The 19,453-nt window shown below is 39.8% G+C and overlaps 1 protein-coding gene and 1 pseudogene across 1 annotated transcript; one reads left to right on the top strand and one right to left on the bottom strand.

The window, feature by feature from the left end:
* Nucleotides 1–289: 289 nt before the first annotated feature.
* LOC112183677 (GDSL esterase/lipase At5g55050) lies at nt 290–4,435 on the bottom strand. Its single transcript, XM_040513249.1, is given in 6 exon segments — nt 290–516; nt 639–897; nt 3,098–3,301; nt 3,405–3,550; nt 4,146–4,269; nt 4,271–4,435. Coding segments are annotated over 6 exon segments (1,125 nt in total).
* Nucleotides 4,436–16,875: 12,440 nt separating this feature from the next.
* Nucleotides 16,876–18,800, top strand: LOC112183676 (annotated as a pseudogene).
* The last annotated feature ends 653 nt before the right edge of the window (nt 18,801–19,453 follow it).

Below are 19,453 nucleotides of genomic sequence, written 5' to 3'. Positions count from 1 at the left end.
AAGAAGGAGTGTTAAAGGAAAAACACGTTATGTGTTTTCGTCAAAGTAACTGATGAAGAGGGAATTAATAAGGAATTAGCGGTTACAGCTCAATCATCTATTATTGTCATTATTGTAATTGCTATTACCTTTGTAATTCTCACCCTATATAAAGGGATTATCGAATGAAATGAGTAGACGAATTTCCCCATATTTTACAAACTTATTATTTCTTATAAGAAATGAAAAGAGAACTATACGGAACGAAAACTGATTTATTTTTGTCCGGTGTGAGAACTAACAAACTACTTTATAGCCACCCCAACTGACTAAAGTTTATAGGTGTGACGTATCTTGTTCCTCCACCATAAAGGGTTAGTGCTGCTAGCTCGGAAGCATATTCCGTAGGATGATACAAATCCCAGAACAAAACCTCCCGCCGATTCGGACAAAGGTTGGGACCGAGTAAGAAGAAGCAAGGAAACACTCCATTTAACTTTCCTGACCCACAGCAGGCTGATTGAGTGTCCTTGAAGCCTAGGAATTGAAGATCAAGAAAATATTAGTATGTCAGTAATAAGGTGAGGATTTCAATTAATAATTCTACAGATCTAGTAAGATATGATTGTCTACTAAGAACAAATTTTAGGGTTTCTTACCAAACGCCAATGGGTCTTCAAGTATACTCATAGTCATTTCATAAGCATTTCCAAGCGAGTACACGAGTCCTTTCAACTCTGAGCTCAATTTTTGGAGGAGATCCTCAGTTTTTGCAAGAAATGTTGAGGCAAGATTGTTTAGCTCCTCTACACAAACACTGGAGTCATTCGATTTTGGTCCAACACGTGCAGCAGGACAGCATCCAATTGGAGGAACACTTATAATCCCGAATTTTCTAGCTCCCAGATTGTATAAGTCCTACAAATGTACGTGCATGCTTAGGGATATTAATTGAGAGCATGAATTTGTATGTGATTAACTGATTACTATAAGAAAAGTTAACGGCGCCATATATACTTTGATGTCTTCATCAACATTGTAGAAGTTAACACATCGATATAGGGTTTAGGGAGAAGGGAGAAAATTTACACACGCACCTTCAGATGGTTACTGTAGTTGAGTTTAAGAGTTTCCAAGTACTCATCTGATGTAGGACGAGATTTTAGCCAACTTCAACAAAGAAACTTGAAAAGAAAGAAGCGTCTGCACATTAAGAAAAATGATTTGAATATTGAAAATTGGTATTCAAATAGACTTCTTAATGATGGAATTAATCATAAATTACTCTTTTGGATATATCGGGATTCTCGAGCGAAATCTTGGTTGGGATTCCAAATATATGTTTGCGTAATATTATTTAATATCTAGGATTTTATTTCTGATTTTTTATTTAATTAGGTTTCCTAGTTTTAGTCTATAATAAATTGTTCTTTTTGTTTTCTAGTTGTATTAGGTTTATTCTATGTGCCCTATATAAGGCACCTCTTCGATTGTAATATTCATTCAAGTTATCAATAAAAACCCAAATATTAGAGAAGTTTCTCTATCTTTCTTACGGCTGTGCCCGTAATTGCTAGTGGATTCTAGCTCATCTCATATGGCTTTCGACGCTTGACGGAGCCTCTTACTATCGTGTTCACGCTTCCCGCATCATTTGGTATCAGAGTGGGTATCGCCCGCTTCTTAGCAGACGACGATCCAAGGGAGAAGTTCACTACCACCAACCTCAACGACGCTGGTCGTAGAGTATCTATCAAAGAAAGTTTCGTTGAAGAGGAACATGCCAAGGGATTCGCCCTAGGACAACCTCATCAATCCAAAAAAAAAAAAAAAAAGAGAGAGAAAAAAAAAAAAACATGGAACGTTGGATATTCACAACGCCGCATTACGACGACTTCCGAACTACATGTGTCATCAAAGACAAGGTATGCTCTGTAATAATTGACAGTGGTTTACGAGAGAACTTTGTAGCAAACAAAGTTGTGGATTATTTTCAATTACCGACAGTGAAGTTGAGTGATCCATACTGGATTCCATTTGGAGAGGATGAATATGCACAAATAACACAGGTTTGTAAAGTTTCTGTCTCTATGGGAAAATTTTATAAAGAAGAGATTACTTTTCATGTGATCGACATGGACGACACTGATGTGCTTTTTGGAATACCATGGCATGAAAGCGTCAAACGTGGTTATTGCAAAGACAGCACATATTTATTTCGGTGGGAGTCACACAAAATTAAAATCAAGCCTGAAAGGATGAACACCAAGAATGACCATCCTGAGGTGTGTGAAAAGGAACATGAAGAAGCCACTTTGAAGATTGAAGAGAAACTCATTAAGGACACGGAAGCTGATTCATTTATTACACCGATATCCATGTCATGCATGCCTAATTGTGTTCAAGATCAACCCAAGGAGAAGTCAATGTCCATTCCTTTTCAAGTGGAGGAGTTCAAGTTTCAAGATGCTTATTCTAAACTTGTCTACGGTATTGGATTCATGGTGATACCTTTTAATTTCGAAAATATTGAAGTTGATGGCTTATCTTGTTTTATTCCTACTAACGATCGAGCTGCATACAAGAGGAACTCGAGGTCGAGTTCTTTTCAGGTGGAGGAGACTGATGTAGGACGAGATTTTAGCCAACTTCAACAAAGAAACTTGAAAAGAAAGAAGCGTCTGCACATTAAGAAAAATGATTTGAATATTGAAAATTGGTATTCAAATAGACTTCTTAATGATGGAATTAATCATAAATTACTCTTTTGGATATATCGGGATTCTCGAGCGAAATCTTGGTTGGGATTCCAAATATATGTTTGCGTAATATTATTTAATATCTAGGATTTTATTTCTGATTTTTTATTTAATTAGGTTTCCTAGTTTTAGTCTATAATAAATTGTTCTTTTTGTTTTCTAGTTGTATTAGGTTTATTCTATGTGCCCTATATAAGGCACCTCTTCGATTGTAATATTCATTCAAGTTATCAATAAAAACCTAAATATTAGAGAAGTTTCTCTATCTTTCTTACGGCTGTGCCCGTAATTGCTAGTGGATTCTAGCTCATCTCATATGGCTTTCGACGCTTGACGGAGCCTCTTACTATCGTGTTCACGCTTCCCGCATCATCATCCTTAGCCAAGGAAGTGATATTTGGATGCCATTTCACTAACTCGAACAGGTCATTGCTTCCTATACTAATAACGAACAAAGACTTGGAAAACATTATCTCAGTTGCCGCAAGACCAATTAGTTCTGTGATATTTCCACGAACCGTCGCAAATTGTTTGACCTGATCTCCCAGTGGCACAACTTCTCCCTTCAGTAAGTTCATGAATGATTTATTCAAAATTAATTATCTTCTGTGAGCAAATTAATTTGAAGATAAATAGTATATATGTATATATTAATTTGGTGCTTACATAGTCCTTTTTTCCTGTTTGGTTGAATATGCCGGATCCTCCGGATGCAAAATTAACTCCCTGCAGTATATCTCTTTTGAAAGTGGATTGATGGTTCAGAGAATACAAGAATGGTTGCGGACTTCTCTTGTACCTAAATAGTCTTACTGCATAGTGCAGAACAATGCAAGCGTACAAGAAAAACACGACAAGAAATAAATAAAGCAACTCTAGAAATTAATTCTATATGAAAAAAAAAAAAATTCAAATTACTATGACCTACATGTAAGTTATGTTTCATTAACGTTATGCTATCAAATCTGGAACAATATCCAATCCCCGTGAGCTCAGAGGGTTAGGGATCAAATATCAATCATTTCATAGCTAGAACGGTAGATATATCTTGGTTTTTCAGATTTTTTTTTGGTGAGAAATGGTTTTTCAGATTTCATGTTGTTCCGTAGCAAACTATAACAGTTTGGTTCAGAATCTTGCTCAAGACTCGATCGGATTTTGGTATTTGAACTCTAAAACCCTTTTTGCAAACAAAGAAAACCACTCAAAAAATGGAGACAATATGCTCGATCTACTACAACCTAGAGTGAAAAAATTAATGCATGAAATGTTTGTCAGAATACCAGTATTGTTGATTTTTTAATCCATCGTCCACATGTCATGTTGCTATTGATTTGTATGCTTATAATTCGTTTAAGAACGTAGCTAGCTATGGGGTTTATATACAAGTATACAACAAGGTCGTACCAACTTGGTCAGCGCTGTTAAGGCCATTACTAAACCTCCCCGTCGGAACAGAATGAGGAAAATCAACTCCATTGGGAGAAAAATCAGCTCTCGAATAACTATTGTTCAACCATTGGTTGGTGCATGCCAACATCCACAGTCGAGTCTCCAAATATGAAAATTGCTGCAGGTTTAGGAGCCACCTGATCATCTGCATTAGTAACGGCTACGAGTACGACCAGAGAAGTATGAAAGATAACTAAGAGAGAAAATGACGAAACACAGAGCAACAGATCAGCTGCCTTTGCCATTATAATCCAATAAAAGAGGGCTTTGCCGGCAAAGGCTCTACTATCCGCTACCTTTTCTTTATAATGATCACTCTCGGTGGGAGTAAGAGCTTATTTATTGGTGAAGTCCCCAAAAGGAAAACACCAGGTGACGACCGCTATGATTTATGGTGTCACTGTCCCAGCCTCTGTATTAACAAAGAACTTGATCTTTTGTGGCGGATTCGCCTAGTGAGTGCTTGTGTACACTTGTGTGTGTTATATATGTGTATATACATGCTTGCTGCAGAGATCTCATTTCAACAGTAAATTGACAGTTTAAAGAGTTAAGATCTAGCTAGCATAACGAAATCTTCTGAGTAAGAATTAAGCAACCTCGAAGTTGACGGAGAGGATTCCATGCACCAAAGGTCACTTGCACCAGCAGTGTGCAAGTCACGTGCACCGTTAGTTGAAGTCCAAAGTTACTTGGTCCATGGTTAGTCAATGAGAGTGAGATGGAGACAAAAAATCTCAAATGTAGTGAATTTTACCACGAGTTGATAGCAGACACCAAATCTAATTCAAAGACCAAAGAATCTTTGATGGTGGCTCTCTCACCTGTTGCCCACTCTCCAGCGATCATCAACTACCGTATCAATCTCACATTCTCACCCAACCAGACCCAATCACCCATCACGCATCAATCAACCTTTTGTTCATCTTCTGGGTATTGCCTCTTAAAGGGGATCAAATTTAGGAATCTACCTCTTTGTAATTACGAAGGTCCAGTATGATGACCATCAAAAGGTCACCGCCGCAACCGCCGTCTCCTCCATAACCACCGCCACCAAGGAAATCAAGACCTCCGCCGTTCCTCACCATAATCGACGACACTGAACAAATTGACATCATATTAACAAAGCCCCTCCCTCCTTAATTGCGAGGCATGAATGTAGTCAACAACAACAACAGTGGTTATTGCAAGTGGCCTAGTGGTTATTGCCTAGTTGGGTGTGCTCCCCAACCTAGGTTCGAACCCCTAAGCTATCAAAGTGGCCAGGCACTGTGCTGCAATGTGGCCAGGCACTGTGCTGCAATGCACAGTTGGAGCATTTCACATGCGCCGAAGGGGTTTATCTTGGGTCTAGGAAGCCTTTGGGTTCCCCTTGACAAAGTTAAAAAAAAACAACAACAACAGTGGTGTTTTCTGAGTGAAACTTCAATAGATATAGCGATGTTGGCGGTGTCATGAGGAACAAAACGATAATGAATATTTTCTTATAAAAAACAGTGATATAATGAAATAAATTAGTATACATGCAATTACACAGCAAAATTTGTATTTATATGCAACAAAAAAAAATCGTAAAGAACGACGAAACCTCGAAAAAATGTTTATATAAAATAATTACTGTAAAAGTAAAATGAGAATTGGAATTGGTGTACTCATTTCATTTCATAGTCCCTTTATATAGGGAGAGAATTACAACGGAAATATCAATTACAATGATGACATTAAATGCTGATTGATCCGTAATCGTGTTGATTGATGGTAATCACTGATTCCTTGATTCCCTCTCCGTCAGTCGCTTTGACGAAAGCACATAATATGTTTTTCTTTTAACACTCCCCCTTGTGCCAAGTCAAAGACGAAATGGTGCATGAGTTGTTGCCTCACTAAAAACCTTGCCAAGTAACAATAAAAACCCTGCGGGACAAAAAATAAACCTTGGTCGAAGAAAAAGAGCACAACGCACCTTCTACATTTGAGAATGACATGTGTATGTTAAACTCCCCTTGACGTCTACACCTCCCCTGATCTTTACATTAATCAAGGGAGCTTGGAAAGTCTTCGCATTCCTATGTTTTTCACATATTTCTCAAATTTGGCCTTAGGCAGTGATTTGGTGAACAAATCTGTCACATTCTCCTCAGACCTTACTTGATCCACTTGAATTTTGAGGAGGGCATGTTGTTGCTGATTGTAGGAAAACTTTGGCAATATGCGTTTTGTATTATCACCCTTGATATATCCTAGCTTCATTTGTTCGATGCAAGCTGCATTATCTTTATAAATGCAAGTAGGCTCTTCAGTGGTAGAACTCAAACCACTAGTCCCTCAAATATGTGTAATGATAACTCTCAACCATATACACTCACGAACCACTCATGTAGAGCAATGATCTCTGAGTGGTTCGAGGAGGTAGCCACAAGGGTTTGCTTGGTTGATCTCTAAAACATCGCCGTGTTCCCAATGGTAAATATATAACCATTTTTGGAATGACTTTTATGTGGGTCAGAGAGATACCGAGCATCAGCAAAACTGACCAAAACGTCATTTGGCATTTTAATGTAGTGAGTGGCATTTTCGCCATCAACATTTCCTTTAGGGATTGTAGTTCTATCTTCGATCCCTCTTGTCTCTCTGTAGGAAAAGAACAGTCCCAAGTCAATGGTTCCTTTTAGGTATCGAAAAATATTCTTGATACCATTCAAGTGATGCTGCGTTGGCGCTGAGCTAAATCTAGCTAACAAGTTCACTGAGAATGCAATGTATGGTCGAGTACATTGGGCTAAGTACAATAATGCGCATATTACACTTAGATAGGGAATTTCAGCTCCCAACACCTCTTCGTCATCTTCCTTTGGACGAAATGGATCTTTCCTTGCATCCAAACTTCGACTGATCATGGGAGTGCTAGCAGGATGCACTTTGTCCATGTTATATTGCCTGAGCATCTTTTGGACATACGCAGACTGGTGGATTAGTATTCCACAAACTCGGTATTCTAGTTCAACGCCTAGAGAGAATCGAGTTTTCCCAAGATCCTTCATCTCAGATTCGGATTTCAAGTAGCTCACGATTTCTCTTATTTCATCAAGAGTACCTATTATGTTCATATCATCGACATATACTGCTGCAATTGCAAATCCAAAACTTGTTTTCTTTATAAATACGCAGGGGTATAATTCATCGTTCTTATATCCCTTCTCAATTAAGTAGTCACTTCGACGGGTATACCACATCGGCCCGGATTGTTTCAATCCCTAAAGTGAGCATTTCAACCTAATTGCAAATGCACTCCGTGGTTTAGAGTCACTTGACTTGGGTAATGTAAGGCCATCAGGCACTTTCATATATATCTCTGAATCTAGATCCCCATAGAGATATACAGTAACCACATCCATGAGCTGCATTTCCAGTCCTTCAGAAACTACTAAGCTAACAAAGTAGCGGAACGTTATAACGTCCATTACGGGAGAGTATGTCTCCTCATAGTCAATTTCAGGGCATTGTGAGAAACCTCGAGCCACAAGGCGAGCCTTGTACCTCAGGACTTCATTTTTCTCATTACGCTTTCTGACAAAGACCCATTTATGTCCTACAGCTTTACACTTGGTGGGGTTAGCACTACCAGACCATTTAGGCCAATCTGCTCTTTGTTTACATTCTGCAACAGAGCGTGGTTCGATATCATCTTGCTCTATGATTTCTTGAGCAACAATGTATGCAAATACATCATCAATGTGTATGGAAGATCTTTCTATCAACTCATACACACTCTCATAATCCATTGAGATTTCTTTGTTCTCTGGAATCATTTCAAACTTCGGAGCGTCCTTCAGTATTGATTCATGGACATAACTACAATCAGAGACAATCTCATGAGAGAGATTCTCTACATTGATGATTAATGGATCAGTTTGTGCCTTACTCACCCTCTTCTTCCTTGGGTGAGTGTCAATCGAACCAAGTGGCCTCCCCCTCTTCCTTTGGGGAGCCATGGCCTCAACCACACCTCCACTAAGTGTGGTTGCAGTGCCTCTGTATGCTGCACCGTGCCCTTTTCTAGGGACTTCTAACCTTGCAGGCACATTTGTAGTTGGTATATGTGATCTCGTCACTTTTGCGATATCAGTAAATGAATCAGGCATTGAATTTTCTACGTTCTGAAGATCAAATATTCTTTTCACTTCACTTTCACATTGTGAAGTGCTGGGATCAAAATGAGACAGAGTGGGGACAAACCACGACAATTCCTGTCGTTCCCTTGGAAAATCATTTTTCCTATCTCCCCCTAATGACGGGAAGACTGTCTCATCAAAGTGACAATCCGCAAATCTAGCAGTAAAGAGATCGCCTGTCAAGGGTTCCAAATAGCGGATAATTTTTGGGGATTCGTATCCAACATAAATACTTAATCGTCTCTGGGGACCCATTTTGGTGCTTTGTCAATAGGCACATATACTGCGCAACCAAATATGCGTAAGTGTGAAATATCAGGCTCATATCCAATTATCAACTGGTACGAAGAAAATTGTTGGCTAGCAGTGGGTCTGAAACGAATAAGTAAAGCTGCGTGCAATATTGCATAACCCCATGCAGAAATAGGCAGGTTGGTGCGCATAACCAATGCCCTAGCCACCATTTGTAGCCTTTTAATGGTGGCTTTTGCGAGACCATTTTGTGTATGCACATGGGGTACAGGATGCTCCACATCGATCCCAATAGACATGCAATAATCATCAAATGCTTTTGATGTAAACTTTCCAGCATTATCAAGTCTTAGAGACTTGATAGGGTGATCAGGGTGGTGAGCCCTTAAACGTATAATCTGTGCTAGGAGTTTTGCAAATGCAGCATTTCTTGTGGACAATAAAACGACATGTGACCAGCGTGTCGAAGCATCCACCAGAACCATAAAGTACTTGAATGGTCCGCATTCTGGATGGATAGGTCCACAGATATCTCCTTATATCCTTTGTACGAATGGAATGTTTTGTTTTGTGTTTTTAGAATAGGAAGGTTTCGATCTTGTTTTTACTAAAGAGCAAGCTTTGCAAAACGAGTGATGTGCCTTTGAATTAGTCAATGAGGTATAATGGGAGGGAGGTAGTGTTTCTGGTACGTCAGAAGGCAGTGGCTGCATTGAAGCAGTACTAAGACCAACATCTTGCAGTGTGGCGGATTTTTCTCTCACTTTATTTTTCACTCGAAAGAAGGGATGTCCGTGTGAGTCCTTTAAAATATGAATCATCATGTCATGACCGGGGTGCCCTAGGAGGTCATGCCAAAACATGTATGAGTCAGTGTCCCACATTTCATTGTTGGTGACAGCATAGGATTCAATGATCCGAATCGTAGTGAGGTACGTACAGTCCACTAGATTGACTCATAAGTTTCTCTAAAATGCGTTTCCTTCCACATTTATTAGAGGTAATATAAAGGTATTTAGTTTCATTCTCACAATATGTTTTTATATGATAACCGTTGGCACGAATATCTTTGAAACTTAACAAGGTTCGATTAGCTCTTAGTGCACATAAAGCATATCTCATATTCTTTAGAGTATTTCTATTTAGGTAGAATGATAATTTTTTCATTCTAATAATTTTTCTCTATATGTATTGCTTTACATCTTTATAGTGCTATTTCGAACCATGTAAATATGTGTAGTAAATAAATTTGAATAAATTTAGTGCTTCAGAATAAAATTCGAAATTTATTAATAAGCCAACAATAATCAAATCAAGGTCATGTTCATAAATCTAATTCATCGAACCATTATTGAAATAAACTTTAAGACCAAGTAGTAGTCTAATTAAAAATGAGGCATTATGCCTTCACAACTATTTTTGGAAAATAAATGAATAAAGCAGATCAGTCAAGATTGAGAGCATCTATTGACTGAGCAAATTCCTCATTGCCATTGAAGTCTGCAATTGTAAGGTTGACGTCTAGGTCATGACCTCCTTCTTCCATATATTGAGCCTCTTGTTCTTTAGGACTCTCTATACCTCTTATAATTGGCTACTACTCTATTGCTTTCTTGGCAGTTCTTGTACCAATGCCTAATGACTCCACACCTATAGCATGGTTCATTGTCAACTCTTTCCTTTTTGACAGAAGGATTCTTAGGTGCCTTTTGCACGTTGTTTCCATGACCCCCACGTCCCTTTCCACGTGGTGCATTGTTGCCACGTGGGTAGGGATCATCACGTCCAAACCCCTTTGCATTGGAGTTCTTTCCACCTTTCATTTTTCCATAATTAGCCTCGGGAATTTTCTTTGTCCCAGTGGGCCTGACATTGTTGTTCAAGAGAACCTCATTATGTCTCTGAGCCACTTGCTACTGGCTGATTGACTTATTGAAGGTTGTGATTCTTTTGTTGTCATACTCCAGCCTATACTGGTTCGCTAGTATAAGCGCTGAGTAGGAAAGGTGGAAAGAGTCTTGTAGATCATATCATCTTCTGTGATTTCCCTTCCACAGAACTTGTGACAGGACCCGCCCCGAATTTCACCCTGAAATCCGAGGTGGCCATGTGGGGCCCACCTTAGGAATAGCTCTACCGAAAATTCGGCAGAGTCACCCCTAAAATGAACTACCCAAAAACCTGTAAAACACACAAAACACTTCAAGCAAGCCAACCTTATACTCCTGGAGCCACCCTGCTCCCAATTACTATCAATTCCACTTTCACAAAACACAAAACTCAACAATACTAAAATCAAAGGTTATCAGAGCAATACTAATACACAGGGATATAAAAAGAGGAGTAAAGGATCAAGCAATCCTACAAGGCAGAAGTAGTGACAATTATGCCTCATATGCCATGTACGCCCGACCTCCACTAACTTGCCTGCAAACTGGGCATTTGAAACCGAAGAGCCTAGGGGAAAGTATTGAAAAACACGTTAGAGTGAGTGGACAAAAATAAATAAATGGAATAATTCAAATGAAAGTAAAGCTTTGATACTTTCCCACATCTATTCCCTTAAAAACCTTGATGCATGCAACGTATATAAAACATATTTCTCACAATACGAAAATTCGTGAAAACGTTCCAGCCCAGCTGGTCAAAAGAAATCGAGCTAGCCCAGCTAGCTGAAGGTATCAATCAAATATGGGGAAGAAGTTCTCACCATACAAATAAGGGAGCCTCCCAGGCTCGGGTCAGAGTGTCCCACACTCTGGAGCATCCCATGCTCTGCTCTACTCACCCACAAACACATAGTAAGTAGGGATGAGTACTAATAGGCTAGCTAGCAATAAATATGACCAACCAGGTATGGTGGTTTAAAACCACACGAAAAACTCAAAAATCCGTAAGGCTTCCCAAATATCTCACGAGGAAGTACATAATCCAATGACGTGGCCCCGCACGCCAAAATATTCTCGAAATCATAAACCATTAGGCGAGAAATAATCAATAAAAATAATTCCATCGAAAATCCCATTTTCGAAAAATATTCCTGAAATCTCAATATCAACGAATAGAAATGTATTATAAATTTCCGGAAAATCGCCTCGGAAAATAATTCTTCAAAAATCACTTAAATCGTGATTTCAAACAAATGCCATATATCGGAGATACTTATCGAAGGCTCAAAATCCATTTCCGAAACACAATTGAAATAAATCATATTTAATCTCCGAAAATTAAATCATATTTACGAAAATAAATCATAACCCCAAATCCGAGCATAATAAATTCGTACCCAAAATTCATAAGGAAAAACAATGCCAAAATTATAAGCAAACCAAAATATTATGCTCGATGAATAAAATAATAATTAAAATAATCAAATATTTCAAAATAAATGCATGTATCATTATTTAAAAACAAAAGTCCACTCACTGTACTATTCAGGCGATCACGCATACGAGTTCCTTCGTCGAGCAATAACTCGATACATCGCCCTGTACACAATTATTTTCCATAAATAACCATCCAACAATTAAATACGATTCCCATAATCAAATCCTCACAAATCATCTCTCCACTTGTTCTCGGATTCAACCCGAATTTTACCTCTAATACCAATTCATTATCTTAAAGGTTCCGAGTCAGAACCGAGAGATATCCGACGGTCGGATTCTCGTAAATAGTAAATCAAAACCCTAAACTTCAAAAATTCATAATTAATTCCAAGCTTCTCCAAAATTCACCAAATTTCATATACAAGCTCTACAACAAATATAGGATTTACTTGGCTAAAAACAAGAATTAAAAACCTGCCCTATGCGCCTCCACGCGCCATCTACAGTGGCAGCGCGTGGGGCCCACGCGCCGCCGGCAACCACCTCCGATGACCACCAAAAATTGGCAGCACCACCTACTCAACAGACCCAACATTTTTCTCAACCACAACACAATCCAATTTTACCTTTAAGAGCTCCAATTCGGCCGGTGAAAAAAATTTCAGAAAACTCCAAACCCTAGGATCGGGTTTTCCTTGATTCTCCTTCTACGCTGCAAATCGTGGCTCAAGGCTAGGGGGGAAATGATCCTTGGCAAAAACCGCACCTTCGACGTCGGTTTGGTGGCCGGAGACGGTCGGAATCGCCAGAAATCGATGAAACCTCCGAACTGCTACAGTAAACTTCACGGCTCAAATCTGAGCTCCTCCGGCCGAATCGCGATGACCCACGACCACCGGCATGTAGAGGGGGAGGAGGCGAGTCGGCAGCCATTAGGGTCTCGCCGTTTGGTGGCCGGACAACGGCAAATCGAAGGAAAAAGGGAAGAGGGCCGACGCGGGGGAGAGAGGGAAGGAGAGGGTCAATCTCGGGGGGTAGGTTTCCGAAAATGGAAACCTACCACAGTAACTTTCCATATATATAGAAAGTTACCGTAAACAGTAACTTTAATTTTTCGCTCATAACTTTCGTATACGAACTCCGATTTAAGTGTACCACATGTCTACGGACTCGGTTTAACGTCCCCTACAACTTTCATGAAGAACATTTTCTCAAATTTTGGCCCAAACAAAAAGTCAACTTTTAGGGCCACTAAAGTACTGAAACGATAGTAAAAGTGGAAGTAAAGGTCGTTTACCGTCCAAATGACTAATAAACCGGTGAATTCAGGTTCGGGACGTTACAACTTGAGACATGCCTTTAAGCGCAACAATTCCTTGTTGAAGTCATTGACCCTGTTATGGTCAAGCAATCGGACTTCATTCCACTGAACGGCCAGTTCTGGGAGCAAAGTGTCATAAATGTTCCCAAAACGTCCCTTAAGGGCATCCCACAGTTCTTTGGGTGTCTTCAACTGAAGGTACTCCTAGCGTAGGCTAGGATCAATATGTCGCCTCAGAAACATTAAGGCATTTGCTTTCACCTTATTAGATGATTCATCATCTTTAGGGTCAGTAGTGATGGCAGTGTAGTCTTTTGCCACAAAGGCAGTTTCCACATCGGAAACCCAACGATGGTACTCAAGTCCTTTTGAGTCCAAGATGTCAAATTCAGGTCGAGTTGGATCAACCATCTACATAAACAGGAGAGAATATATAAATTACGCAGTCATAAAGATATCCACATAAATTATTTTCCAAAAATGTGAATTAGATTTCAAGACCAAGATTCGTAATGGTCACATTTTATCTTTCGATGCTATGTGAAAATGTTATATCACAGTAAATGTGTATGGAAAATGCGCATGAATTTTCATTATCATGGGAAAACGGAATTTATATGGTGCATTCTAAAATTAACCATAACACATGTAATAATAAATAAAACATAGCATATATAAAAATAAAGTACATGGCATGCTCAAAAATTCACAAATATACACCAAAATATATGTTACACATAATAATAGCAGTTATATATCATGTGTAAAATAAAATATAAACAATAGCATAATATAAAGGCATGCATGGGCATAATTATAAAAGCGTAAATAAGATTTACAAAACATGCTTACAATCGCATATGTGATGCCTCCGAAATTCGTAATTATTTTTCGAGGAATTTCCGGAATCTAATTTATGGTTGTTGGACGGTTTGGTGGCTCATGGACAGAGCGAAAGTGTTTCGGACGAATTAATTATTTGAAAAGTATGACTTTAGGGGGGGTTCAAGGTTGACTTTTGATACATTGAGATTCTCCGAAAACTTCCTTCACAAAAGTTGTAGAGCGCGTCGATACGAGTTCGTGAACATGTGGAACGAGGAAATCGGAGTTCGTATGAGAAAGTTATGAGCGTTTGAAGTTTTGGGAAAGTTCTATAAATAGGAGTTTCCATTTTCGAAAACTTACTATTTCCATTTTCAGTTTTACCATTTCCGGAAAATCAGAATCCTCCGTTTTCTCTCATCACCCGCGCTCGACCCGACCTGAACCCGGTGATCCGACCCGGCTTTTCCAGCGAGTTCCAGCCATCTCCGGGGACGAGACTTTCCAGATCAGCTCTACTCCTCCGTGCGCTCCTCCCTGTGGTGTCCTCTAGTGCCGATTCTCGGTGGTAGCGGCGGTGCAGGTTGGTGTTTTCGGTCCCGGCCGGAAAACACAACTCCGGCGACTTCGTGGCTTCGTGCTTCCTTGGTTGAGTTCAGAATAGGCTTCCTGATCGATCTATGGTGTTTGTTTTGATCGGTTTACGTGGAAATCGGTTCAACTCAGTTGGGATTACTGTTCACGGATTGTGAGGTAGTTTTCGATCCCTTATGCTTGTTTTCTGACTTCGAGCCAGTTATGAAAGTTCACAAGCATGCTTAGATGAAGAACTTTGATGTTGGGAGTTTTGTGAAATATTGAGTTTTGGCCGGTGGCGGTGCGCCACCGTCTGTGGCGGGGTTCCGGCGGTGTTCCGGCCACTTAAGGAACTGTTTTTGTTATTATATATGTTCTACTCGTTGATACGACACTACTACAAAAAGTTAATCACACAACACTAATCACACAACGGAACAGAAATCATCCGTTGTGTGTTTAAGTAAGCTTTATTGCACAACGGTATTTGTTATATTCTGTTGTGTGAATGCCAACAAAGTGATAACTTTTTTATCAGAACTACATTGCACAACGGACTTAAGTAATGTCTGTCGTCTGAGTCTTAAAAAAATTAGCGGCAGATTTCCCTCCACTTTGGAGCCTTGGTTGCCTCTTGAAATCTGAAATTTGTGCTACTTGATACAACGGTGCTTTATATTTCCGTTGTGTGATTGAAAACTGGATGCCAAATTTTGAGGAAGCTTGATTGAATGTCTTCCACAAGGTAAACCTAGTGCAAGCTATAGAAATTAGATAACAGAAGTTATACTTTTCTGTTATGTGAAAGTGGGAACATATAGGCGGCAACATTTTGAGCCAAATTGCTGTATGTGGCAGATTTCCCTCCATGTTTTGACATTTTGATACTCTTACAACAGTTTGTTAGGTTTCTGTTGTGTGAGCACCTTTAGAATTTGTTGGAAGTTTAATTGTGCCTCCCACCCAGCCCAAGCCACATCGTGTCGAAAGAAAAATGAAACAAATTCTCTCGAGCTCTCTCAGTTGTGAAACCCCCGTCTCTCCACCACCCCTCCCCACGACTCTCCCAATCGCCCAACCCCCCCCCCCCCCCCCCCCACGAAACCCCTCTCTCTCAGTCTCTCGATCTCTCTTGTCTCAATTTCATGCTCTCTTCTTCTTCAATCTCATCACCCCCTTTCAAACCCCAACCCTAAAATCTTCCTCCCCCAGCAATGGCCTCCTCCCCCGACCACAACCACACCCTGAACGGCGATTCCAACACCCACGCCTCCAAAAAGCCCAAACTCTCCTTCATCACCCCCTCCGAAATCGCCGCCGAATTCTCCCACCACGACCCCACCGTCGCCCGAATCAACAACGGCAGCTTCGGGTCCTGCCCCGACTCCGTCCTCCAGGCCCAGCGCCGCTGGCAGCTCAAGTACCTCTCCTAGCCCGATCACTTCTACTTCAACCACCTCCAAGCCGGCATCCTCCACTCCCGCACCCTCATCAAGGACCTCATCAACGCCGACCACGTTGACGAGGTCTCCATCGTCGACAACGCCACCGCCGCCGCCGCCATCGTCCTCCAGCAGGCCACCTGGGGCTTCTCCGAGAGCAAGTTTGAGCAGGGGGACGCCGTCGTCATGCTCCACTACGCCTACGGCGCCGTCAAGAAGTCGATTGAGGCCTACGTCACTCGCGCCGGCGGGCACGTCATTAAGGTACCCTTGCCGTTTCCTTTGAATTCCAACGATGAGATTGTAACCGAGTTTAAGAAGGCTTTGGAGAAGGGGAAGGCTAATGGTAGGAGGGTTAGGTTAGCTGTGATTGATCATATTACTTCAATGCCTCTAATATTGGTGTGAAGAGTTCATTTTGAAGGTTTTTACAATATCAAAACACAACAGACCCTAATATTGTTTTAGATGTTACATAAACTTTATATTACATATTCTGCTTTACTTGGATGCTAGGTATTTAAATCAGAGAACCTTGAACCTAACATGCTTATTTGGTCCATGTAAATTTCAATGTGCAATGAACTAAACTCCATTCTTAGAAGCTTGGTTTAGCTAATTTTGGTTTTGGGAATTATCTAGTGAGTTTGAGAACAGTCATTGGTGGGGCAACATTTTGGTTGGTCTGAAATGGGAAAGATTATATTTACAATCAAAATGTTCTTTATGGAGATGCCAAATAATTTCTGATTACCAATTTGATGTTGCCCAGGTTGAGTTAATCAAGTGTTTTCAATTATCTTTACAACCGCATATGGAGTCTGTTGATTTTGACAAAGTCTTGTTCTTTGGCTTCCTACTTACAATTTGCTTGGCATGGAATCTATCACTCAGTTTGAATTCCAACAGTGATACTAGGCAGAAAGGCAGAAAAACATACATCTATTGATGCCATCATCCACATTGATGCACTGTTGTAGTTAATACTCTTGACCATGCATCATAGTCTAAAACTGAATTGCTACCCTATTTTTCCTTCTAACAACCTCTAGCTTCTCATATATATACTCTTTTATAGTGGCAAGTGAGAAGGATGATATGAATGAATCACAGAAAGATATCCTAGTGTGGAAAAATATCCTTGTGTGGAAAGATCTCCTTGCCAAGCCTCATGAGTGGTGGGACGTCAGATCGAAAGAGGTAGCAACTTTTATATGGTTAATTTCAGTTGACATTTTTATTTTATTTTGTACAAATAGTGATATAATCCTTTCATGTGTAAGCAATTTCTCATACCCTTTCATAATTTGTGCTCAGGGTTCCCCAAAGGCTGCAGCCTTTGAGCGTAAGAGTAATGGCGAATTACGTATGATTGATGATTCAACTCCTGAATGGATCCAACATAAGTTAGATTCCTTGACATTTGATCAGAAACCTAATTCACATAGTTCCGAAAGTAAGCACTTGACATATTGAAAGATTTCATGTTTCATCTTTTAGTTCTTGGTTGCATTTATTAAATAAAACTTTGAAGTGCAAGTTGTTCACGAAATATAATCTTATTACTGACGACAAAGGAGGGACTGACTTGTTTTTTAGCCAGTTTGAGGGAAGATGGGGACTCTACGTTGGGTACTTGGAGAGACCTTCTTGAAAATCCAAAACAATGGATGGACTACCGTGACCAAAAACGTAATAAATTGGTGAGAATCCTTTCACATGTCTTTCTCATTGATTGACTGGTAAATGATTTAACACAACTATGTTCTTTACAGGTAAAGCGAAATCACCCTGATTTCAAGCGTAAGGATGGTGGTCATGCACTCTGGCTTAACAAGGTACCGCAGTGGGTTTTGTCAGAGCTTAAAGGCATGGAGTTTGATGTTCCAATTCAGAAGCCCAAACAAGCAAATGAGGGTAGAGGTTAGCCTGGAAATTTAATGGCTTTCATTTTCATGCTATACTTATTGGTTGTGGCCTACTTTGTCAAAAGAGGTCCTGCTTGCTTAACAAGGAAAAGAAAGAATTGTGAAGAACTTGGAGGGTTACAAGTTTTCTTAACTAGTTCAATCTGATATCCACTTTGTTACTCTGCCTCAATTTAGGTGATTAATCCTGGAAGGACTTGGTGGAAAACCCAGATAAATGGTGGGATAACAGATTGCAGAAGGTAAACTGTGTAGATTTTGATCCGTCTTGCATGGTCTCCTTTCCCTTCATTACTTATTCGATTAATGTTTTTGCCTTGCTACATTTACATTTACAGCGGAACGCAAAAGCTCCAGACTTTAAGCACAAAGAAACTGGTGAAGCGCTGTGGCTTAACAGTTCACCGGCATGGGCGATCCCCATGTTGCCACCTTTGAAAACACAGCAAACTATGACGACTGACGATAGGAATACACCTCTTTCTCGAAACATGGAAGCATCCGTTAGTGGTGTTTGAAAATTTTTGGCAATTACTCTGCTGCTGTTAAATCATAATGGTCTCTCATTTTTAACAGTTCATAATGGGTTGTGCTTTTCTCTTGAGCAGTGATGGTGCAGCTTCATTGGTGCTAGTGAGTGGGGAAAATGCACTTGAACTTGGGTTACATGCTCTTGTTCTTCATTCCTCTGGAAAACCAACCCCTTTGGTACTGTATCATGCTCTTCTGCTGCAATATGTGCTAACTCGTGAAGCTTCACAATAAGCTTGGAGGTGATGCAAATGAAAGTATATATAGTGCACAGGATGCTTGATAAAATGGCACAAGAAGGTTTTGTTGAAGCGAAAAGATATTATATCAGCTTTTGATTCATGTGTAGCTAGCTAGGAATGTTTTCTTGTTTGGTACATTACCTAGTCACTTGAATGTATGGATGTTTGAAAAATGGTAATGGAATGATATGGATTTGAGTACTTTTTATGTGGTAATTACTGTCCAATATTTAGTCTTACAACACAATGCAAATCAATGTAGTTGTGTGAACTAACAACCAACAACAAAATAAACAAAGTTCTGTTGTGTGAGATTCATAACACACAACAGAAACCAAATAGAGTAGTTGTGTGAACTAACAACCAACAACAAAAGAAAACAAAGTTCTGTTGTGTGAGATTCATAACACACAACAGAAATGAAATCATCTCCGTTGTCTGAGTAATCAACAGACAAGGGATATAATTTCACTTCAGTTGTGTGTTATTAATCTCAGACAACAAAGAATGAGTAATATCTGTTGTGTGTTACATATCTCAGACAACAAATAATGAGTAATATCTGTTGTGTGTTATGAATCTCAGACAACAAAGAATGAGTTATATCTGTTGTGTGTTATGAATCTCACACAACAGTGAATTCTT

The sequence above is a fragment of the Rosa chinensis genome, chromosome 2 (genome assembly GCF_002994745.2).
Source record: "Rosa chinensis cultivar Old Blush chromosome 2, RchiOBHm-V2, whole genome shotgun sequence".
Classification (NCBI taxonomy): Eukaryota; Viridiplantae; Streptophyta; class Magnoliopsida; order Rosales; family Rosaceae; genus Rosa; species Rosa chinensis.
This window is presented reverse-complemented; position numbering and strand designations above follow the sequence as displayed.